This window comes from Fusarium falciforme, chromosome 1 (genome assembly GCF_026873545.1).
Source record: "Fusarium falciforme chromosome 1, complete sequence".
NCBI lineage: Eukaryota > Fungi > Ascomycota > Sordariomycetes > Hypocreales > Nectriaceae > Fusarium > Fusarium falciforme.
In genome coordinates, this window is record NC_070544.1 from 3,287,522 (window position 1) to 3,309,960 (window position 22,439).

The 22,439-nt window shown below is 54.1% G+C and overlaps 8 protein-coding genes across 8 annotated transcripts; 5 read left to right on the plus strand and 3 right to left on the minus strand.

Moving 5' to 3' along the window:
* Window positions 1-449: 449 nt before the first annotated feature.
* On the plus strand, window positions 450-1,352 carry NCS54_00090700 (Hypothetical protein; the record flags this gene model as incomplete). The annotated part of the gene is made up of 1 exon (XM_053146543.1): window positions 450-1,352. The coding sequence occupies one exon, from the start codon at window positions 450-452 to the stop codon at window positions 1,350-1,352; it is 903 nt and encodes a 300-aa protein (XP_053002518.1).
* Window positions 1,353-1,788: 436 nt separating this feature from the next.
* NCS54_00090800 (Hypothetical protein) lies at window positions 1,789-3,312 on the minus strand (the record flags this gene model as incomplete). The annotated part of the gene is made up of 2 exons (XM_053146544.1): window positions 2,341-3,312; window positions 1,789-2,283 (listed from the first exon to the last, which is right to left on the minus strand). The coding sequence occupies exons 1-2, from the start codon at window positions 3,118-3,120 to the stop codon at window positions 1,789-1,791; spliced, it is 1,275 nt and encodes a 424-aa protein (XP_053002519.1). The 5' UTR covers window positions 3,121-3,312.
* A 194-nt stretch (window positions 3,313-3,506) lies between these two features.
* Window positions 3,507-5,036, minus strand: NCS54_00090900 (Hypothetical protein; the record flags this gene model as incomplete). Its single annotated transcript, XM_053146545.1, has 5 exons — window positions 3,507-4,012; window positions 4,059-4,563; window positions 4,615-4,741; window positions 4,808-4,839; window positions 4,893-5,036. 5 exons carry the CDS (start codon window positions 5,034-5,036, stop codon window positions 3,507-3,509), a joined length of 1,314 nt encoding a protein of 437 aa, XP_053002520.1.
* Window positions 5,037-6,772: 1,736 nt separating this feature from the next.
* NCS54_00091000 (Hypothetical protein) lies at window positions 6,773-7,243 on the plus strand (the record flags this gene model as incomplete). Its single annotated transcript, XM_053146546.1, has 1 exon — window positions 6,773-7,243. The coding sequence occupies one exon, from the start codon at window positions 6,773-6,775 to the stop codon at window positions 7,241-7,243; it is 471 nt and encodes a 156-aa protein (XP_053002521.1).
* Window positions 7,244-7,504: 261 nt separating this feature from the next.
* On the minus strand, window positions 7,505-9,103 carry NCS54_00091100 (Hypothetical protein; the record flags this gene model as incomplete). Its single annotated transcript, XM_053146547.1, has 2 exons — window positions 8,461-9,103; window positions 7,505-8,410 (listed from the first exon to the last, which is right to left on the minus strand). The coding sequence occupies exons 1-2, from the start codon at window positions 8,776-8,778 to the stop codon at window positions 7,505-7,507; spliced, it is 1,224 nt and encodes a 407-aa protein (XP_053002522.1). The 5' UTR covers window positions 8,779-9,103.
* Window positions 9,104-9,758: 655 nt separating this feature from the next.
* On the plus strand, window positions 9,759-10,802 carry NCS54_00091200 (TFIIB-type domain-containing protein; the record flags this gene model as incomplete). Its single annotated transcript, XM_053146548.1, has 1 exon — window positions 9,759-10,802. The coding sequence occupies one exon, from the start codon at window positions 9,759-9,761 to the stop codon at window positions 10,800-10,802; it is 1,044 nt and encodes a 347-aa protein (XP_053002523.1).
* A 3,949-nt stretch (window positions 10,803-14,751) lies between these two features.
* NCS54_00091300 (Asparaginase) lies at window positions 14,752-16,101 on the plus strand (the record flags this gene model as incomplete). The annotated part of the gene is made up of 1 exon (XM_053146549.1): window positions 14,752-16,101. The coding sequence occupies one exon, from the start codon at window positions 14,752-14,754 to the stop codon at window positions 16,099-16,101; it is 1,350 nt and encodes a 449-aa protein (XP_053002524.1).
* A 1,756-nt stretch (window positions 16,102-17,857) lies between these two features.
* On the plus strand, window positions 17,858-22,298 carry NCS54_00091400 (Phospholipid-transporting ATPase; the record flags this gene model as incomplete). The annotated part of the gene is made up of 3 exons (XM_053146550.1): window positions 17,858-18,259; window positions 18,318-21,790; window positions 21,845-22,298. The coding sequence occupies 3 exons, from the start codon at window positions 17,858-17,860 to the stop codon at window positions 22,296-22,298; spliced, it is 4,329 nt and encodes a 1,442-aa protein (XP_053002525.1).
* Between the last annotated feature and the right edge of the window lie 141 nt (window positions 22,299-22,439).

The following is a 22,439-nucleotide window of genomic DNA, read 5'->3' on the forward strand; positions in this document are numbered from 1 at the left end:
AGAGCAAAAAGAGATCAAGGATGTGGGTTACCGCGGGTAATCTTGTTCATGGACTGTAGACTCTCTTGTGGGGGAAACAAAACAATGCATTGAAACCTTTTGGCTCGACTTACATGGATATTGGGGTGTGGGGATGTCAAAGACAAACCACGGACTCGAACCTCCTGCGGATCACGGGAGATTGGCAGACTTGTTGAGGACTACGGTGAGAGAGTGTGTGAGTTGTCAGTCCAGCCCCCTTCGGGAAGAGGAGACAAGAGAGACTTTGGGCTTCTCATGATGGTTGATTTCAAGTATATATAGAGCTTCATCTTCCCCCCCATATCTCCACTTCTTCTTCATCAGCATCAGCATCTCATCTCCTGCTCTTCACTTCCATTCACTTCTCTCACAACAACCCAATCCAACCAAGCACTCGCTTTCCTTCACTTTAATTACTCTTCTTCACCATGTTCTTCTCCAAGATCGTCCTCGGCTTCGCCTCCATGGCCTCCATGGTCGCCGCCATCCCGGCCCCTGACGCCCTCCTCGACACCACCTCCTCCCTCGCTGCCCGCGACTTCACCATCCGCGATGACTCTTCCCTCGAGGCCCGCGGCAACTTCAAGTGCCCTACTGGCATGTCCTACTGCCCCTGGACCCGTGCCTGCTCTTGCCCCCCCGGCCAGGCCTGGGACGGCAAGGCCCGCAAGTGCACCGGCAAGGTCATTACCGGCTGCTGGCCCAAGCCTTCGCCTTCGGCCTTTGTCGATGTCAAGGTGAAGCTCGGCGCCTACTGCGCTGCCTCTCCCTACAAGATCGTCAAGTACGACGCCCACCACGCCTACTGCCAGGCCAGCCTCCTCAACGTCGTCTTCCTCGCCCCTCTCGAGATTGACGCCGAGATCTCCCTCCTCGGCGGCAAGCTCATCGACATCAACGCCCGTATCAGCCTCGCCCTCAAGAACGTCTGCGGTGGTCTCGCCGGTCTCTACCTCGAGAACGTCCTTGATGCTGTTGCCCTCTTCAACACCAACAAGTACGGCTACGCCGTCCGCCCTGGTGATGTTGTCGGTGGCCTCCTCTACGCCGTCGTCGACCTCCTGAGCGGCCTCACCTGCGCCCTCGGCCTCGGTGGCTGCAAGGTCTACGACTGTGTCTCCTACTGCTCCAAGGGCTGCAAGAACTACATCGACGTCAAGGGAACCATCGGTGGTTACATCAACGGCCTCATCGGTTTCTGCCTCGTTAACGATGTCATCCTCATCGTCAACAAGGTCGGCGCCATCCTCACCGTCACCGTCAACAGCCTGCTGTGCATTGTTGGCAGCCTCCTCCGCAGCCTCCTCGGCATCTTCAACTGCAACTGCTAAGCGCCCGGTCTTTTGAGTCAAAAGTCGAGTGGCTCGCACTTGAAACATACTTACACTCACTAAAATTGGATATAAGGAGATGGGATGAGCTATGATTGGCATTATTAACTTGGAGGATATCATTCTTTACAATATTTGGGCTTCTGGATCTGGTTGCCTTAATCCTTTTCATTAATAGCTGTACATGAGTGCACGTAAACAATATAACATGGGTTGTTTTGAGAATCTTGAGCTTTAATGATTGATTGAGTGATTGCTTGCAGTAGAGTGAAACTCGGAAATAACATCTCGGAGGAACCGGCCTTGGTAAAAACTACTCCTCAGTTCCATTCCAAAACTCCTGGGTATTGATATCGACCTTGATATCGACAGCCTGTAATGTTAACAATGTACTAATACACAACAATCTTCCAAGTAAGCCTTGTACACACTTGACTCATGCCCCCACAGGCTCCATGATCTGTTTACCAAAACCATCCACTGAGAAATGGCTAAAAGACTCTTCGTCATTCTCGTCCATCAAGAGACTCCTGTCTTCTGTCTCCGGGGCCAACTTTGCGTACAGTCCCTCACCAGCCTTTGCCCACGTTGGAGGTAGGATATCCTCATCCTCTTCAGGTGCAGTTGTGATGACTTCAATAACGCGGGTGCGCTTTAGTATCTTCTTGGTGGTCTTGTGCTTCGACCTTGCCTTGCTACTTATAATAACGTGGCCGTGCCGTGGTTTTTCTTCATGCCTTGATGACTTGTGAACGCGAAAGGGGGTTGTCAACTGAGCCTCCCAGTCTGGTGAATCAAACATGGGCAGATCAGGGTGTCTCTTCGACACAGACACAAGGATGTCGACGAGGAGGTTGGGCTTGAGCTGGTCACATAGAGAGAGGACGTTCAGAAGATCAGTCTTGCGCATCTGGTCAAAGTACTCGGTCCGCTTTGCTACAGTGTTAGCGTTGATACTCCCTGCAATCGCTGCAAGTGCCTGACTTACCGATGAGTCTGGAGCGCGCCCTGCGCTGAACCCGACGAGTCCAGGCTTTGCGGGAACGACGCCCCTTGGGAGCGCGGCCAGGCGCTTCTGGCGAAGCTTCTCGACCTCATATTGCCGCTGCTGGCTCGACTTCCCCTTGAGCCTGACCGCCTGTTCTTGATCTGCAGCGCATGCAGCACAGACGAATATCGAGGCAGCCATGGCCTCACTGGTGATCGTGGGAGAGTGACACTGATGATGCCAGGACCTGAGACAGTGCGCGCACGTAGCCAAAGGGCCCTGGCTCGTCTGCGCAGACCCCTCGCATTTCGAGCACTGAGCCGGCTGCACCGTGGGTCGAGACTGAAGACTTGGCCGGGGAGCATCTGTCCCCTTTGCCACCGGGAAGGCGACCGTGCTTTGCGTAAAGTCAACCTTTTCCGTTGATGACTCTCTCTTTCTCTTGGTCCCAGCGTTGGAGGAGCTCCACGCGGCTGAAGTTGGATTCGCTGACATGGGCAGAGTCTGGAGGAGTGGCGATGCCGACGGCACTGTTAGAGTTGCATCCTGATCGTGAGCCACTGCCGTCCTTGATTTTTCGAGCGTGTTTTCTTGGCGGCTGCTATTTATGCGGTCCATGATGATGGAGGCGTTGGATGAGAACTGAGGGGTGTACGAGGCTTGATCTGGTGAGAGCGGCCTCAAGGAGGCGTCGGCTGGTGCAGATGTATCACCGTTGCGCATGTCATGACCGGAAGATTCGATACCTCCAACCATGACTTGATCTTGTAACCCATCCATATTGTCGAGATGTCGAACCGCGTCCACTGATGAGGCCTGCCAGCTCCTATTCGCGAGCCAATGGTTGGGCGTGCTGAGGAAGGCGTCGGCGCTGAAAGTGGGAGCCAGATGAGGACTGAGAGAACAATGAAACAGGAACAATCGAGAATTGACCAAAAGAATTTTTGAAAAACCTGTTGCGCCCAAGTTGGCTCTGACGGGGAATTGAAGTCGATGGCATGTGAGCTCAGATTGAGTTGTCGCGATAAACCTCAGACACGTGGGGTCACGTGAGTTCACTCGACTGAGAAGACACCGCAATTGTTCTTCCTTTGGGCAATTTAAATGCCCTTGAATATTATTTAATTCATTCATATAGGTACTCTATTCTTTTTTCTATGCGCGCTTTATCCGACAACGCCCTTTTCTCTCAACGAGATGACATCGGCTTCACTCAGTCCGAGATGCTCCTGGAGCACTTCATCCGTGTGCTGACCCAGTGTTGGCGGCACACTTCGAATCGTGGGAGGGGTTTCTGATAGCTTGATGGGCGTGTTGACCATCTTAATGGGACCGCACTCTTGATGGTCCATCTCGACCACCATGTTGCGGGCCTTTGTGTGCTCGTGGTTGAGCGTCCCTTGGACGTCGTTGATTGCGGCGTACGGCATGCCCTTGCCCTCAAAGATCTCGAGCCACTCCTGTGTCGTCTTTAGCTTGGTGAGCGCCTCTATCTTGGCCTCGAGGTCTTTGCGGTTGGCGACCCTATCGGCATTGGTCTTGTAACGCGCGTCGTCCTTCCAGTGGGATTGGCCGAGCCCGTCACACAAGACGCCAAATAGCCGATCGTTACCTCCTCCAAAGAGGATTCCTCCGTCCTTGGTTTCGAATGACTTGTATGGCACAATCGAAGCTATTTCGGTTAGCAACTCGCGCTTCAAGCTCACGACGAGACTCACGATGGGCCGTGCCCCAACGACCGGAATCCTTCTTTCCGCTGATCAGACAGCTGCTGGCGATATTGGCCAAGGTCGCAGTCTGGCAGTCACTCAACGCAACGTCAATGTGCTGGCCCTTGCCAGACTTGGCCCTTCCGAGGAGCGCAGCCATGATGCTGTTGCTAGTGTAGAGGCCGGTCGTTAGGTCAGTCACTGCAACACCAACCTTGACTGGTGGACCGTCCCGTTCGCCGGTGATGTGCATCAAACCAAACTCAGCCTCAACCATTACGTCGTAGCCGGCTCGGTTGGCGTACGGACCCGTTTGGCCATAGCCGGTGATGGAAGCATAGATCAATGCTGGGTTGATCTTGCGGAGAGTCTCATAGTCCATCGAGTACTTCTTCAGAGTCCCCGGGAGGTAGTTTTCGACCAGCACGTCGCATTTTGCTGCAAGCTTGTGAAGGACCTCGACTCCCTCCTTGTGTTGAAAAGACAGACCGAGAGACTTTTTGTTTCGGTTCGCCTTGAGAAGGATGAGCGTCTGAACTTGACCACTTGGGGAGGCTCAACATACCCCGAGGAAATAAGCAGACTCGCCAGGTCCCTTGGCTAATGAACCCTCCTTGTACTTGGCATATGGGGGCCCCCATGCCCTGGTGTCATCGCCTCGAACAGGGTGCTCGATTTTGATCACCTCAGCGCTGCGCGGTTGGCCAAGTTAACGCCTGGCCAGGGTCTTGATGACATCCAAATCCTCCCAGACTCACCCAAGGTCACCCAAAATCTGAGTACAGTATGGCTATGACGGTCAGCGCTTGCTGGGGACAGGAAATTGCGGATAAGGAAACTCACACCGGCTAACACTCTTGTCATATCCAGCACGCGAATGCCCTCAAGCGGAAGGCCGGTTCTCACGGCGCTCGAGTACCGGCGGACGCGCAGCAAGCCATTGAGAGGCTTGGAGCGCAGGGATCTGGCGGCAGTGAACAGGCTCATGTTCCGCGAGGCTAAAGGGGTTCAGAGGCGGTGCAAACAGAAGTTCTCAAAAAAAAGAGCCAGAGGGAAATTGAGGTTAATTAAGCCTTGAGAGATTGAAGCGATCGAGACGTTTACACCGGAGCCGGAACAGGAGCCGGAACTCGAGTTGATCTTGGCGGTTATGAGCGGCGGAGATTCGGGGCTCCTCGGCATGCGATAGTGTTAACCCGCGCCGGGCGATCAAGCGTCAAGTCTTCGGTGCCGAGTCAATCTTGCCGTTGACGAGTGTCATCGGCTCCGAAAGAGTTGCTGAGGAAAAGGCAGGCATTTCGGAGCCGGTGTAACAATAACCAGTCGCATCGCAATGATGGGATGACTTCAAGTTGAACATTGATTGAGCCACGACGGGAAAGATGAGGGTATCGCCGCGAAACAAAAAAGTGCCGATTAAAGCGAGCATGCTGCTAATTCACGCTGGCTTGCGTTGCATTGTGGGCGCAGCAGAGCAAAAAGTCTGGGGGTCGTCGATCATTCATCCATAGCGGCTGAGGCTGCTTGCGATGGGCATCAGCCCCCCTCTCTGTGATGGAATCAAGCAAGACATTCATCATCGCGCAGCTAAATTCAGGGTTCAATTCGGGCTTTCAATAACAAAGGATCGATATAAATCCCTTGCATGAATCATTTACAAACGGCCCGAGACACACCGACTTAAAAAAGAAGAAAAAAGCATCTGTTGAGTTGGCTTTTTTGCTCTCGTATCGAGCAAGTCCTTGCTTACAGTAATGCCCTGTCCTCCAGACGGACCGTGCCAGCCTGGGCTTGCTAGAATGTTGGCTGTGTACAGTAGAGCCATTCCATTTCCATGCCATGCATCCATTTATGGCCATGGATGCGATTGCAGCATTTCCCCGTCCCGAACATGCTGTTCTGAAACAATTTTCTCTGGGTCATTAGCTAAAGTAGGACGACTCGGGCGTTGTTGGTGGTGATCCAGGCGTTGACATAGCCTCCACCGGCTTCTCGTATTGAACATGGCCCATCGTGAAGCTTCTCTTTTTCGTTTCGTCGCTGTCGAACACCCCCCTGCTCGTGCTTGCTTTCCGGCTTTGACCAATCCGCGCCTCAGCCTCCCTTGGCGATCTATCACACTGCAAGCCCCAGGCCCGCATGAGGCTGTATCGGAGGACTCCCAGCGAGCGCCATTCTCAGCTTTCCCCCCAGACCCCGAAAGCCTCAGCTGCTCCTTTCGCGGCCTGACCCTTTTGTCGCATTGACAGCGAGGCGAGGATCCCTTGTTCTCCTAGACCTTACTCTTGTTGGCGATAGGGTTCTCGATCCGTCATTACACACCGACCTTGGACGGCATATGTACGCCTACTCAAGCCCTGGCTGGCTTGGGCTCAAAGGCCAATTATAGAAACTGACAAATGAGCCGCCCGCCGTGCGCCCACCCTCCCGTCCGTCTCCCGTATCCCGTCTCCTCCTCTCCGTGGACAGTCGGAAGATTAAGGTATAGTGCTTTTGATAACCCAGTTACGTGGCATTGCGCGGCTTGTAGCCGTTGCATGTTGGTTCCCCATTACCCAGGATCATGGTTCTCGTTCCCCAGGATTCCCCCACCTCCGTAGTGTCGCAGACATACATAATACGGGTGTTGTCTGCCCTCGTTGCTGGAGGGAGGACTTCTCTGGTAAAATGTCATCGTTCTTTCGTATCTCTCTCGTTTCATTTGTTTTGTCATCATTGCCGCCATGGCTATTCTATCGTACATCTACTCGTGGGTGAAGCCGCGCCAGAGTCGGCAGGACGACCAGTCCAAGACATTCACCTTTATCGGAAAGAAGAAGCGCACAAAGTCGGACCTCGAAAAGGTCGAGGAGGAGGATCACCAACGCCAGATTATGATTCGCAAGTCATTACAGAGCCGCGCCTCGTCGCGCGCCACCGACAGGGTGGAGTTCGACGACGGCGATACCGAAGAGGAGGAGCGCAACCCAGGCCTCAAGAGCGACTGGAAAGCCTACGAGGCCGATATCCAGCGCAACAGGTCGAAGCTGATGCGTATCCATCCCGGAGTTGATCGCTCACGAGCCCGCGCCGGCTCCTCGTCGAAGCGACCTCAACCCTACCCTTCCCCTTCAAGCTCAGCAAACCCCCAATCGCCGACGTTATCGATTACACCCGAAAGCCCAGCGTCACCGGGGATCGGAAGAGCATTTTAATACCCAAACAAACAAACCCATGATTATACGAGACAGAAGGAACGGATTACAGATTACGACCCCGTGTCATTTGGATTGCGCAAGGAGTTGGATATACCACATGGCTACGCGCCTACACCGAGACGACTTCAAGATTGACGTCTTCAGAATCATGTCAGAGGCATAATGTAGATTCAAGCCTCTTTTAGTTTTACCGGAATAATGAAAACTTTCAACCGTTAACCTCCTTATCCAAAGATGTCGTTGTTGCTGTCCCCCCTTTTAGGCGCCAATCTCGTTCGTGACCTCGACAAACTTCTCCCACTGCTTCCAGGCCTCGCCGCTCTTGAGAGCCCAGCGAGCTCTTCTGACACCCTCCTTCCAGCGCTGCCCTCCGGGACCTCGCTCCTTGATGACCTGGCCGTCGTCGCCAGGCCCCATGTCGCTGGTGTCGGCCTCGCAGATGCCCGAGGTGACCAGCAGGGCTGCAGTGTTGATCAGGATGAACTCGAGGAGTGGAGCATCATCCGGCAGCTCGTCGTGTAGGATCTTGGAGAGGATCTCTGCATTCTCTTCGGGCTCCTTGCCTCCCGACACTGTGTCCAAGGAGTGGGTGCTCAGACCAAAGTCGCTGGGATGCACCTTGAAATGCTCAACCTCGAGCTTGCCCTCGCTCGTCTCTTTAACCATCCAGCAAAGAGTGTTGCCGGCACAGCTGACCTCGTCGAGCTCCTCCTCACCGCAGATGATGAGGGCCTTTTTGAAGCCGGCCATGCACAATGCCTCCGCAAAGGCCGGGCCCAGGTCTCTTCGGCCGACGCCGATGACGCGAGCCTCGAGGACATCCTCGACGGGGTTGGCCAGGGGCCCAAGGTTGTTGAAGACGGTCCTCCAAGGGAGTTGCTTGCGAACAGGCGCGACGTAACGCATGCCCGTGTGGAACACTGGGGCGAACAGGAAGGTGTAGTTGGTGGCCGAGTACGCCTTGACCAGTGTGTCCGGCCGGACGGCGCTGATGATGGGAGGCTTGGGCTGCATGCAGTTGACCAGGTCGGCGCTTCCAGACTTGGAGGTGCTGGCCTTGTTTCCATGCTTGGACACCATGAGAAGTGCCGAGGCAATGATGGAAGACGTGGTGCTGATGTTGAACGTGTTGTGACCGTCACCACCAGTCCCAACAATGTCACACTGTTAACAGGTCAATATAAGAGAATGGGAGCGGTGCATGCAAACCTCACCAGACCACCTCTGTAGTTGCCTTCCTTTCTCCCCCTTCGCTCAATGACTTCCAGGAGTTGCTCGACGGGGATAGGGGCAGCCGCTTGGCGCATGACCCGGGCACACTCGGCCAGGACATCAGCCCTGAAGTCTAGCCTTGTGAAGTGCAGGGCCATGAGGAGCGAGGCCGTCTGCGCCTCTGTCACCTGGTTGGTGAAGAAGTGCGAGATGGCCTCGGCAATCTCCTGCGGACTGACATTGGTGTCGGTAGGCCAGAGCTTGGTCAGAAGCGGCTTGATGTTGACGGGCGGGAGGGCCTCTTGTGCTTGAGATGCCATGTTTTCTGAGCAACGATGAGAAGGAGAAGCCACTGGAAGTAGAGCGAAGGTGCTAGATGGTGAGCTGGGAGATGAGGCGAACCACAGGGAAACTATATAGAAGTTGCAATCCTGCACTTTCTTTGTTAAACCTCTGACTCTACCTTTCGAGATGCTATTGACTCAGTCTTTGTTCGAGGGTACGTACCTGTCTGCGGAGTGGTTCATATGCCCTGGATGATTGGCCGACCTCGGACAACAATATTAAGCCACCAGGGAGACAACAATCAGTATCAGAATCGGTGAAGGGGTCAAGGTTCCGTAAGATTAGTAACGAGATGTCAATCTTTTACTAAATTTCAAAGACGTGATACTCTGCACTGTGTTTGTTATTGTGGTGTCGTTTCAATGAATTTACCCATTTTCGTTGAATGAGGCTGGAGAATCCCATGGAAAGGGAAAGTTGTCGGTGTTAGCATGGAGTACCTAAAGAAGAGGAAATTTTGCCCTATAATGCAAAAAGATCAGGTACTCTTCGCTAGCTTATCTAACCACACTGCCCTGACAGCGGGAGCTTAACAAGTGGGGTGTAAGACACCAAGACAACAAAAGCCAATTTTTAATGCATATGCTCAGGTAGTTTGGAAGCGTCTCGGGGATTCTGCCTCATTATTATCCGGCCATTGAACCGCTTTAATAACGGTGTCTTGCACTTTCAATCACTTTCAACTCATCTCACTGGTTCGGAGTAACCGTCAGCCTGTGAGGCACGTGAGGCTGCCTAGCACCGCCCGCAGTGAATCACTGCGCCTACTTGGGCTTTCTTGTGGCTTAGTCATCACTTTGGAGGTTCATTTGGCCTCCTCTCACCTCTTTGAGGCAGCCATTCATCATAACCTCAACAACAACCTCTGGAACCTCTGAACCTCCGCACTTCAGCGCTCCCCAGACCCTAAGGCACAATACACAAGTCTCAAGCGGCGGAGCGACACTTCTCCAACATGGTACCGCCTGGCAGCGGCGATACGAAAGAGGAGGCCTTCCAAGAAGATCTGAACAACATCCTGTGCTGCCCCGACTGCAGAGAGATCCCGCCGAACCTGATCGAGGAGTTCTCCAGTGGTGACGTGGTGTGCGAGAGCTGCGGCGTCGTAGTCGGAACCCGGATCATCGACACGCGCTCGGAATGGCGTACCTTTGCCAACGACGACCAGGGCGGCGACGACCCTAGCCGTGTCGGTGGACCGCAGGACGAGTTCGTTGAAGGCCAGCAGCTCGCGACCACTGTGGCCTTCTCCGAGTCCAAGGCTCACAAGGCTTTGTCCCGCACCCAGAACAACACCAATCAGGACAAGGCTCAGAAGGGCCTCATGCAGGCATACAAGGAGATCGTTTCACTGTGCGAAGCTATCAACATGGGCCAGAACGTCTCCAACGCCGCCAAGCATATCTTCAAGCTCGTCGACAAGCACAAGTTCCTCAAGGGCAAGCCCCAGGAGGCCGTCATCGCCGGATGCATCTTCATCGCCTGCCGGCAGAACAACGTGCCTCGAACTTTCCGCGAAATCTTCAACCTGACCAGCGTGAGCAAGAAGGAAGTCGGACGTGTGTTCAAGCAGCTGCAGTCCTTCCTGCAGAAGCTGCAGGGACAGGACGGCGAGGCGACAGGCCTCAACACCGTCACAAACTACGAGAACACATCCGTGGGCGCCGAGGATCTCTGTGGCCGCTACGTGTCTCAGCTCGGATTCAAGTACCAGCAGAAGATCTCCAAGATCTCACGGGATCTGGCTGAGCAGGCCAACGAGATCTCGGCACTCGCAGGCCGATCACCCCTGTCAGTCGCCGCAGCATGCATCTACATGGCATGCCATCTCGTCGGAGAGCCACGCCCGTCTCTCCCCATCGCCAAGCAGGCGGGTGTCAGCGACGGCACCGTCAAGACTGCGTACAAGCACCTATTCGCTGCGCGGGAGCAGCTCATCAAGAAGGAATGGCTCGAGAACGGCGGCAGCATGGATAACATCCCCCAGGTTCAGGTTTAAGAGCTGTGGGTGAAGGAATTGGGCATTGCAATTGTTTATAAGACGTGGTTTACAAAGCGATACCGGAACAGACCAAAGATTGTCTTTTCTCTTTATATTAATATATGATTTTAGCGACATCCCGTCTCTGCCATGGGTTGATGTGTCCCTGATTGTCCCTGAATTCTCATGCTTATTCTCAAAAGGGTATTGTGTCGTGTGTCACGATAGCATCAGTGAGGGAACTTCTCTAGGTTTATTGGCAACACGGGCCGAGTTTGGTAGTATGAATAGTCATCTTAAATACCCATTCATTCAAAATAATGATTGTGACCTTTATTGTTAGCAATCCGTGGGGTTCCCAAGGGTGAAGGAGTTGAAGAATATGGACATGTCACAAAACGCTTGGCCCTTGACCCCCAACTGGGCCATCCTAATCAGATTCTTACTGACACCTTCCGTTTCTTGTTGTCATATCATTAAAATCTCAAAGCAAGTGAAAAATGATCTCAGGCAGAGTGAAGTGGATTGTGGCTACGTACTGACGGACCCTCATGCATGTGCTCAGGTGCAGGCGAACCATACATCAAGTGTGTCAAATGGCTGCACAGGGAACCGAGCTGGTGTGTTCAATATTCGCTCTCCAGTTGCATTGCTATTGCATGTATTTGGTGAATTTTGTAGGAATTCAACTAATTCATTAGTTGCTAAAAGCCTTTGTCTTCAGTCTGGTGTTGGAGCCTCAACAGAGAGCCCAGTTGAGTTGAGTGATGACTGTATTGTTTATAGTCGAATGTATTAAACACTCGTTCAGCAGCCTGCCTGCCTTGATGCAAGATATCGTATGCCGAATATGAACGGCCCGGATGTCTCACACGAGGTTTACCTACAGATGTGTGTGCCAATGGCATTGTGGATGTGCTTGATGATGATCACTCACAATATGCACTCCAATCTGATGCCGACTGCAGAGACAAAGTCATGAGTGTAACTTTGTATCTCTAGGTACGTTGCAGCCGGGGTTGGTTTGCAACGCAACAACCTCGCAAAAGCTCGTTCTGCACTGCCAGGTCCCTTCGTTTGCCTACTGCATCGCACCCTTGCCACGCTGGGCAGTCCCGTGGGGCAGACCCCCATCACGATGCGGATACCAAGCCGCAGCAGGGCCCAGGTCCAATTGCAACCGTCGCAGCCGATGGGACGTCGTCGATGGTCTCGGAGGCCCGAAGGGAGGCATATGCACCTGGGCACATCTGACAGGAGAGGCCCAGAGTCAGAACCTGGTAGAGAAGCCGGGCGCAGAAGGAGAGCCGGCATCGACGCTACGGCACGTCGAGGAGGGAGGCGTCTTCGCTTATCATTCGATCGGCTGCCGGGGGGTGCGTGCTGCAGGGCACGTCTGAAGGCCGAGTTGAGTTTCTCTTACAAAATGCTCAGTAGGCGCTGACGGCGCTCGCTTGTCTCCATCGTGAACGGGCGACAGAGAGAGCCGTGTTACAACGGGGGCCCGGCGGGCAACGGGCGCTTGGAAGGTTCCATTCCAGCCAAGACTGATGAGATGGCGCATTGGCAGTCAAGGTGTCTGGACCCGCGAATAAGAGCCGCGACATTTGACGTTGGGGCCAGCTGCGAGTGCCGGCATGAGTTGTTGTCAAAGTGGAAATTGATGGGGCGGGAATGCCGTCGAAGAAAGCGAGCTCCGCCGGATGGACCATGATGGCTTTACAAGGAAGAAGAGGAGGAGAAAAAACCCTTTCAACGTATCATTCGAGACTGGGGCTCTAAAGTAGAGGCCGGAGCGTGGAGTAACGGGGGATCCCGCCGGACGATGGCTTCACGGACGGGTGATGGTGGCATGGGCTGTAGCAGCCGGACTTTCAGTTCGGTGAACCGGCTTGGACGGGTCGGAAGATCTGAAACCGTCTGGGCGGCGGACGGCCCTCCGGGAACGGCGGACGGCGGGGCTTGGCACTGGACTGAACGCCGAAGGAGTGACGATCCAATGCAGGCTACGTAACTTGTGTACTGTACTGTACCTATGTATATGGGCGGCTCGTACCCTGGCCACCGCATCTCCATGTTGGAGTGAGTGACGTGAGAAATATTACACGAGGTTATTGAGCCAGGAAAGACCCGGGAGGTGGTTGCGAAGAACGATGAGGCGCGTGTCAGCGGCATCATGTGAATCTAATAGCGGGATGGTGTTGCGCCACGGCCGTTGAGTGGTGTGCTCCTGTTGCTCCTTGGGGGGTGGTATAATCTGGAGAAAGGACGACAACCTTTTTATCCAACAGCCATGAGGATTGTTACAGAATGAACAGAAGCCATTCCAGATTGAGGAGATTGATGGACAAAAAAACAACGGGACGCGGACATGCTCAAGAAAAAACTGCCCTGGCATGTGAGAAGTTTTGATGGAATTGCCTCATATGGAGAACGGGGCGTCGGCTGAGGACCCAGGTTGGGAAGCCCCACACGATGCCAGGCACCCTGACATGTACATGCTTGCGTCTTGCATCTTGCGTGTCTTTTTTTTGTTTTTCTTGATAATGATAACGAATGTTTTTGAGAATCATGCTGCTGATTATTATTCTTTATTTCTTCATATTTGCTCGAACCGACCTCGGAGGGTTGAAAAAGAAGAGAAGGAAGGAGAAGAAAGACACCAACAGTGGACATTTGCCCAGACCAGGCTTACGCTATCTAGCAACAACACCCATGAATGCAATGCATGTCATGCCACGAGTTGTGCTTTAGCGTACGCACGCGCGTTTCTGGGCACGAGCGAGCGAGTGAGCCAGAGCCATGAATTGCCATGAGCCGTGAGCGTTCATCGGATATCCAACTCCAACTCGACAAGTCGGCTAGCAGGGGTTGGTAGACGTGGGATTCTCGAAAGGGAATTCTCAACATCCCGGAGCGCTTTTGAAAGCAATCCCTGTCGAGGACCTGCTTGTTAAGGATTGGATAACTTTGGTTCAGACCATCCCATCCATGGATCCATCCCTCCATCCATCCCATCCACTGCCATCCTCTCTTGCCGGTAAATTGCAATGTTGGTATCGCCATGCACGTCGTAGAAGGCATTTCGTACCTAGCCTGCTTCCTGTGGCCAAGCAGCATCCACTGTCTGTAAGCGACGTCGCCCGCCATGGATTCCATTCATGGGCCGGGACGTGCCTGCCCACATTCACTCGTCCATATCGGTGCAGATACAGGGCACCCCCATCTTTCACCACCACCACCACCACCACCACCACTGGTACTATCACGCTGCTGCTACCTCTCTCCCATCCACATCCATCCATTCACCACCACCACCACCACCACGCCAGGGTCCATATTGCCTGCCCCATGCTTGCTTGCCTCTGCCTGTCTGCCCCATAACAGCATGGAGCAAGCAACTTTGGCCCCAGCCTGGGGTGTGGGCTTGCTAGGTTGCTTGCTTGCAGAAGCACCGGCACCAGCACAAGCATCCACCATTGTTCTGCAGCCCGCATCGTGCAGCCAGTGGCTTGAGGCAAGCTCAGACCTCGGGAAACGGGTTCACCAAAGACAATAAAATGCAACCATGTCAGACCATGCTCCGGCGCACCAGGGTCGTAAGATGGAGTAGCTACAAGCTAGGTGTCTTGTCTACAGTCTACGATTCGTCTACCGGCCCGATGCACCGTGCTCAACTCGACCTCTGGATTTGGCTAATTATAAACCGCTCCCGATGATTCAACAGACGCATCCAAGCAGAGCTAGCTGCCTACCTTGGTTAACAACCAATCTTCAGCTCAGCTCAGCTCAGCTCAGTCTCTCTCTCTCATCTTCACAGGCTGGACCTTGACGAGAAGGAAAAGGCGAGGCCGAGAGCTAACCGACCCGCCATCTGACGAGATCTACAAGGAGACAAGCTGTGTGTGTGAGAAGGAGAAGGCTCGTGCATCGCTCAGAGATCCAATATCAAAGAGATCCCGTCGTGATGATGCCTAGCTTAAAAACCGTCCATGCCCGCCGCGCCTTGGTAGCCGCTGCTCCCGTCCTCTGCTCCGGGTCCGGAGCATCGTCCTCTCTCAGTATGGCTTCGTCTTCCGTTACCTGGGCTGCCTACCTTTGGCGCTTCATCGTGAGCATGCTGGCGCCCTCGACTGCCCTGCTCCCCTTTGGCGCCTGGGCCGCCTCCGTCTGGGGCTCACCCGTCCCCTCCGAGCTGTACCTCCAACCTCACCACCACTCGGCCCAGCAGCAGCAGCCGATGCAGACGGCCCTGCCCTTTGGTGCCAGGACCGTCTCCGACTTCAACTGCTTCTCCCCAAACCTCCCCAATGTCACCATCTACGCCACGGGGGGGACCATCGCCGGCTCCGCGGGCTCCGCGCACCAGACGACGGGGTATCATTCTGGTGCCCTCGGCGTCCAAGCTCTCATCGACGCCGTGCCGCAGCTGTGCAACGTCGCCAACGTGCGCGGTGTCCAGTTTGCCAATGCCGACAGCATTGACATGAATTCGACCATGTTGATGATGCTGGCCGAGCAAATCCAGGATGATCTTGACAGCCCCTATACCCAGGGCGTTGTTGTGACGCACGGCACCGACACTCTTGATGAGTCGGCCTTTTTCCTCGATCTCACCGTTCAGAGCGACAAGCCCGTTGTCATGACGGGCTCAATGAGGCCTGCCACTGCCATCAGCGCCGATGGACCCATGAATCTGCTCTCATCCGTGACGCTAGCTGCGACAGAGAGCGCCCGTAGCCGGGGAGTCATGATTGTTATCAACGACCGCATTGGATCCGCTCGCTTCACAACCAAGGTTAACGCCAACCACCTCGACTCTTTCCAGTCCCCAGACAGCGGCCAACTGGGCACTTTTGTCAACATTCAACCCGTCTTCTTTTACCCGCCCTCTCGACCACTTGGCCACCGCCATTTCGACCTTCAGCGCACCAATGGGCGCTGGCCCGGGCATCAACTCGCCCCTGATGCGGCATTGCCCCAGGTTGAGGTGCTGTACGGTTACCAGGAGCTCAGCATCGGCATGTTTCAAGCGGCCATCGACCTCGGCGCTCGAGGTATCGTGCTCGCTGGACTCGGCGCAGGATTTTGGACGTCAGCAGGCACGGAAGAGATCCGGAGAGTGGTCCGGGAGACGGACATTCCCGTCGTGGTCAGTCGGCGACCGGAGGGCGGTTTCGTTGGCCCATGCGAGGCAGGCATCGGCGCGGGTTTCCTGAACCCTCAAAAGGCGAGGATCCAACTTCAGCTGGCCCTCGAGATAGGCATGGACAATGATGCCATCCGGGCCCTGTTTGAGCATACAGGAGTGCATTAAAAGGAGGAAGCGAAGTGAAGCTCAAGCAAGCATCATGACTTTTCACATTTCAACAACATCAACAGCACAAGTACACGACAGATGCGGGTAAACGACACCAGGGTGACAGTATCACCACATGCATGCATAAAAGAAAGGGATGGTATTTTCAGGGCGCATGATTTTTTTCTACTTTGGGGAGCGAACCAAAACAAAAAGGGGTTGGCTATCTGCTTTCAACAAAAGATGATTTCTGCTACGTTTTACCAGCCCAGGATGGGTTCAAGATGGTATGGATACAAAAAGGTATGGGTGGTATAGTGTCTTTTTTTTCTACATTTGCAAAAGTTGGTAAGCTAAAGAGAAGGAGAGTGTCATAGTAGAGTAATCGTAATATGTACGAGACCTATGATATGATATGAGCTAGAGGGAGGGTAATGAATAGTTAATAGCGGCATTTTTCACAGCTCATTTACTTTGTCCATCTTGTGTAACCGTTGAATGACGTCTGGGATGCAGTCTGATTGTAGTTATTAAAGATGATATGATGTTGCTCTACAGACAAAGACCCTTGTTCAACGTCACCTGTCTTGGCTTTCGTCTCGCCGGTTTAAGCTCCTGCGGAAGAAGCAAAACTGACAAGCGAGGTGGTACAGTGCTACGTGGTGGTGGTACTACATCAAGGTAAGGTACGGGTACTCTGGGCGCGGACCGCCAGGCGAAGAACTCTAGAAGGGTTGAGCAGCTCCGCTATTATCGAATCAACTCGGGGCAAGGATCTCATGAATGATGAGAGCGCGGTGGAGAGGTGCGAGTGGTCCTCGACGTTGTCAGACCAGGGGTGCAGAGCAGGGCCAGCACGGACATTGTTCTGAATTTGAGGCTGCGATAGTAGGTACAAAGCAGGGAACAATGGCTGATGGACGGGGATGGATAAGAAACGGTGCCTTTTTCTAGGAGCCCTGTGGTCCACCATAACGGTGACAGTTGTTCCGTCATGGAAGTTGGATGTAACTCTGCTCCGAGATGGAGACGGACGTTGAGACGGTCCTTGCAACGTCCTTGACCATGATCTAATCCTGGAAACGATGGATTAGACTTTGAGCAAAGATTGGACGGAAGGGAGCTGAGCCACCGGCCATCACAGGCCAGCTCCACGCTCCACGTTCCACGCGTACACGCACTCCATATTTCGCCTCCAGTCCATCCATCCCTTCCCCCTGTGGCTGACGGGACGACCTAATTTTCACCTACTCTGGGGTTTTCGGGGAGTCCGAGGGACCGTCATGAGAATTATCATGGCCATTGCACACGATCATCATTCGGCCTAGGACGAGGCTACCGTTCGTTATCCTTCACTCTCTTTTTTTTTTTTTTCTTCTCTACTAGTGACGGCGCTTCCAGCCAGTCGGACATCGGGCGAAACAGCCCCGACCACGCCACGCCTCGCTCATCCCTTCCTCGTAGCGTAGCATAGCGTTGCAAGGCAAGGCAAGGCAAGTCAAGGCAAAGAAAAATACGAAGATCGAGATCGGGCCACTCTAAGAAGCCGAAACCCTGGCCTGCCAGGTCCAGTCTTTCCCCCCTACAACGGCAACGCAACGGTCATTAGGTCATGGTCATAATTCCAAGACTCGGAGCACGGCACGCAAGTCACTCATTCGTTTCAAGACGCGCATCCAACTGCTTCCTTTGCAGCTCGCACATGGCCTTGACCTTCCTCCACGACTAGCCTCAGCCAGCTCGCTTGACCCCTTTTGACAGCCAGCCAGCCATCATGTCCCCAGGCCGCTCCGACCCGGAGGCGCGCCCAGGGCCTGAGCCGCCAGGCAGGGACTCCAAGGTCCGTCGCCGCTTCGGCCGTAGCAGCAACGACGCCAGTCTCTCTGCGCCGCTGGCCCGTCGCGTCAAGGATGCCGCCGCGTCCCTCTACCAGAAGACCGTCGTCGAGCCCATCTTACGCCGTAAGCACATCGTTGCTGCCACCGACGGGCGACATATCCCCTTCCAACTCGAGCACGACAAGCCTCTGATCGATACCCGCCGTGGCCTCTCGTACGTGTCCAACAGCATCCGGACGTCGCGATATACCGTCTGGGACTTCTTCCCCAAACAGCTCTTCTTTCAATTCTCTCGCGTCGGCAACTTTTACTTCCTATGCGTCGGTGTGCCGCAGATGGTGCGTATAAACTAGCTCGGTGTGACGGAATGGTGCCATTGCTAACCCCTGGATCTAGATCCCGGGTCTCTCGACCACCGGATCCTACACTACCATCCTACCGCTGCTTTTCTTTGTTCTCTTGACTATTTTCAAGGAAGGCTACGACGACTACCGGCGATACCGCCTCGATCAATTGGAGAATGCTGGCTTTGCGACAGTTCTTGGAAGAGAAGATAAATATACGGGCAAGCTGAAGCCAATTACTCGATGGAGACGATGGAATCCGTTCTTGATCAATTCGACTGCCGAACCGAACCTCGCCCCCGACGAAGAGTTCAACGGACTACGATGGGTTCCCGTAAGATGGAGCGAGATCAAGGTTGGAGATATTGTCAGGCTGTGTCGTGACGAACCTATCCCTGCCGATATAGTCCTGCTGCACAGCGATGGAGAGAATAAGCTCGCATATATCGAAACCATGGCGCTTGACGGCGAGACGAACCTCAAGAGCAAACAGGTCGCACACGCTTTGGAGGGTTGTGACACTCTCGAGGGAATATCCAAATGCAACGCCGAGTTCGTTGTTGAGGACCCGAACCCTGATCTGTACAACTTTGATGGTCGCGTCACTGTCAACGGCAAGACGGTTCCATTGACTTCGAGCGAGGTCATCTACCGAGGCAGCGTCATGCGAAACACCAATGCTGCCATTGGCCTGGTCATCAACACGGGAGAGGACTGCAAGATCCGCATGAACGCCAACAAGCACCCGAAAGCCAAGAAGCCCGCCCTCGAACGCATCAACAACAAGATTGTCGTTACCCTCGCTTTCTACGTCATTGTGCTCTCCGTCGGCGTGTCAGGCGGATATCTCAGATGGCAGAAGAGCACCGAGAGGCACTCGTGGTATCTGGAGCACGCCAGGGTGCCCTTCTACCAGATCATCATTGCCTTCATCATCATGTTCAACAACGTCGTCCCTCTGGCACTGTACATCAGTCTGGAAATTGTCAAAATTGGGCAGCTCCTGATGCTCAATTCAGATATTGAGATGTACGATGAGGAGACGGACACCCCTGCGCGCTGCAACACCAACACTATTCTCGAGAATCTTGGACAGGTCGGCTACGTCTTTTCAGACAAGACGGGAACTCTGACGGACAACGTTATGAAGTTCCGCAAGATCAGTGTCGCAGGAACCGTCTGGCTTCATGAGATGGATCTTGAGCCCAAGGTCGATGAGATTGAAGCAGCCAAATTGGGCGACGAAGAGTCATCCGCCAGCGAACCATCTGTCTACAAAACTGAACCTGTTACAGTTGTAATTAGGGAGGAGCTTCAGGAGCCGACTTCGCCATTGCCGCTCGCGTCCCCTTCTCGGCCGTCTATGTCACCTCGACCGTCTATGTCTCGCCGTCCCTCGATGGCCCCCTCGAGGCCTTCAATGGCGCCTTCTAGGATGTCGTTTGGCAGTCGCAGATCGTCATCTCAATGGCGCTCAACCGGACGTCCGGATCATGTCCAGCCCGATGTGACGACAAACGACCTTATTGAGTACATCCGTCTTCGACCCAACTCGGGCTTCGCCAGAAAAGCAAAGCAGTATATCTTGGCGGTAGCACTATGCCACACTTGTCTGCCAGAACACAAAGAGAATGGGGAATTGGAATTCCAGGCTGCGTCTCCAGATGAGCTCGCCCTTGTGAGGGCGGCTCAAGAACTTGGCTATCTTGTCATCAACCGCACGACCCAGACGATCACGTTGCATATCACTCACCCTGATGGACAAGAGGAGGAGCTCAAATACGAGGTCTTGGATGTTATCGAATTCACCAGCGCACGAAAGAAGATGTCCATCATCGTCCGTTTCCCTGATGGACGTATCTCGGTCATCTGCAAGGGTGCCGACTCGGCTATTCTTCCCCGGCTTAAGATGTCGCAGCTCGCTAAGCAAAAGGCAAATGAGGTGCGCAAGAGTGCTGATCTGGAACGCGAGATGTACCGACGAAGCGAGCAGCAGGAGCCGCGGAACAGTTTCGGCGGCAGACCCAGTCTTACAGTTCGCCGGAACCCGGGCATCTCTAGGGATAGGAGCACCAGCAGACGGCCCAAGACGGACAGAAGCAAGTCCTTTGAGTTCAGCAGACTTGCTCGTCGCTCTGAGGATAAGCCTCGTCTGTCTATCGCGACCCGCGGGGTGTCGATCGACGCACCCAGGGGTCAGTACTTGAATACTCCAGTTCACTACCAGCAGCCCTTGCCCGATCACCTGGCGTTCTTGGACGATCCAATCATTCTTGATGACTCGGAGACTTTCACAAAGTGCTTCAAGCATCTGGATGACTTTGCAACGGAGGGACTGCGCACTCTACTCTTTGCGCAAAAGTTCATCTCGGAGCAGGACTACAAGACTTGGAAGAAGGTCTGGGATGAAGCCTCGACTAGCCTCAACAACCGTAAGGAGCGCATTGAGGAGGCTGGTGACATGATTGAACAGGCCTTTGATCTGGTCGGCGCAACTGCCATCGAGGACAAGCTGCAGAAGGGAGTCCCTGAAACCATCGACAGGCTGCGCAGGGCCAACATCAAGATCTGGATGCTGACGGGCGATAAGCGGGAGACGGCTATCAACATTGCGCACTCTGCTCGAATTTGCAAGCCGGGCTCTGATCTGTACATTCTCGATGTCAGTAAGGGTGGCTTGGATTCACAGTTGGTTGCCTTGTCCGAGGATCTCCAGGCTGGTTCGATCCACAGCGTGGTTGTTATCGACGGCCAGACGCTGGCAGCTGTGGAGAAATCATCCGAGTTGTCTGTTCAGTTCTTCAAGGTCATGCTGCAAGTCGATTCGGTCATCTGCTGTCGAGCATCACCGGCGCAAAAGGCGCTCCTCGTCCGAACCGTCCGGTCTCGTCTCAAGTCATTCCGAGGAAAGCAGAGGCGAGGACTCACTCTGGCGATCGGCGACGGTGCAAACGACTTGGCCATGATATCGGCAAGCCACGTCGGCATTGGTATTTCGGGCAAGGAAGGTCTCCAGGCTGCTCGTGTGGCAGACTATGCCATTGCTCAGTTCCGATTCCTGCAGCGGCTGTTGCTTGTCCACGGGCGATGGAACTATGTTCGCACCGCCAAGTTCATTCTTTATACGTTCTGGAAGGAGATGTTTTTCTATCTACCCACGGCGCAGTATCAGAGATACACTGGCTACAGCGGAACCTCTCTGTACGAAGCCACAAGCTTGACTGTCTTCAACACTTTGTTCACTAGTCTGGCCGTCATCTGTATGGGAATCTGGGAGCAGGACCTCAGTGCCGAGACGCTCCTGGCTGTCCCCGAGCTCTATGTCTTTGGGCAGCGCAACATGGGTCTGAATATCTGGAAGTTTGCCCGGTGGATGCTTCTCGGAGCCGTCGAGGGAGTCATTGCTTGGTATGGTGTCTGGACAGGCTATGGATGGATCTCGCCGTCTGCGCGCGACCAGGGGCTGTATGCTCTGGGCACGCTCGCATTCTCGGTTGGGGTCCTCTGGATCAACTGGAAGCTCTTGTAAGCAACGCAACCTTGAAGTCTGACATTTAGAACATTGACTAACTGTCACAGTATCTTTGAGACCCATTACAAGTCGGCAATCGTCATGGTCAGCTTCTTTATCACTACGATTGGCTGGTTTGCTTGGCTGGCCTTCCTTGACGGGGTTTATGCGCCCTCGCCTTCTGGTCCATATGCCATACGCAACAGCTTCACTCACCTCTTTGGCGACGACGCTGTGTGGTGGTCGACTCTGTTCATCGTTCTCGGACTCATCGGACTCATGGAGATTGTCATGAAGTGCTCTAAGCGGCTTCTTCTCATCGGCGGCCTCTGGCAGTGGCCGCCCTGGGGTCAGAGTCGACGCGGAGATAACATCGAGGAATGGGACGTGGAGCTTTGGCAAGAGTTGGAACAGGATCCTGCCATGCGGCAACGCCTCCAGCGCTTGTCCCGTGACGAGCCGGTGGACGAGGATGAACCTGACCTGGATGACATTATCATTGAGGAGGAAAGGGGACGGTAGCATATCTAGACGGTTGTCTGGCGCTTCTTTTGTTTCTGTCTGGTGTTTTGATACCCATAACCTACCTAGACAACAAGTGCTGGTTAGTACTTGATCAGCGGCATCATTCATTGGCTGTTTGCATAGATTTTCCTATTACGA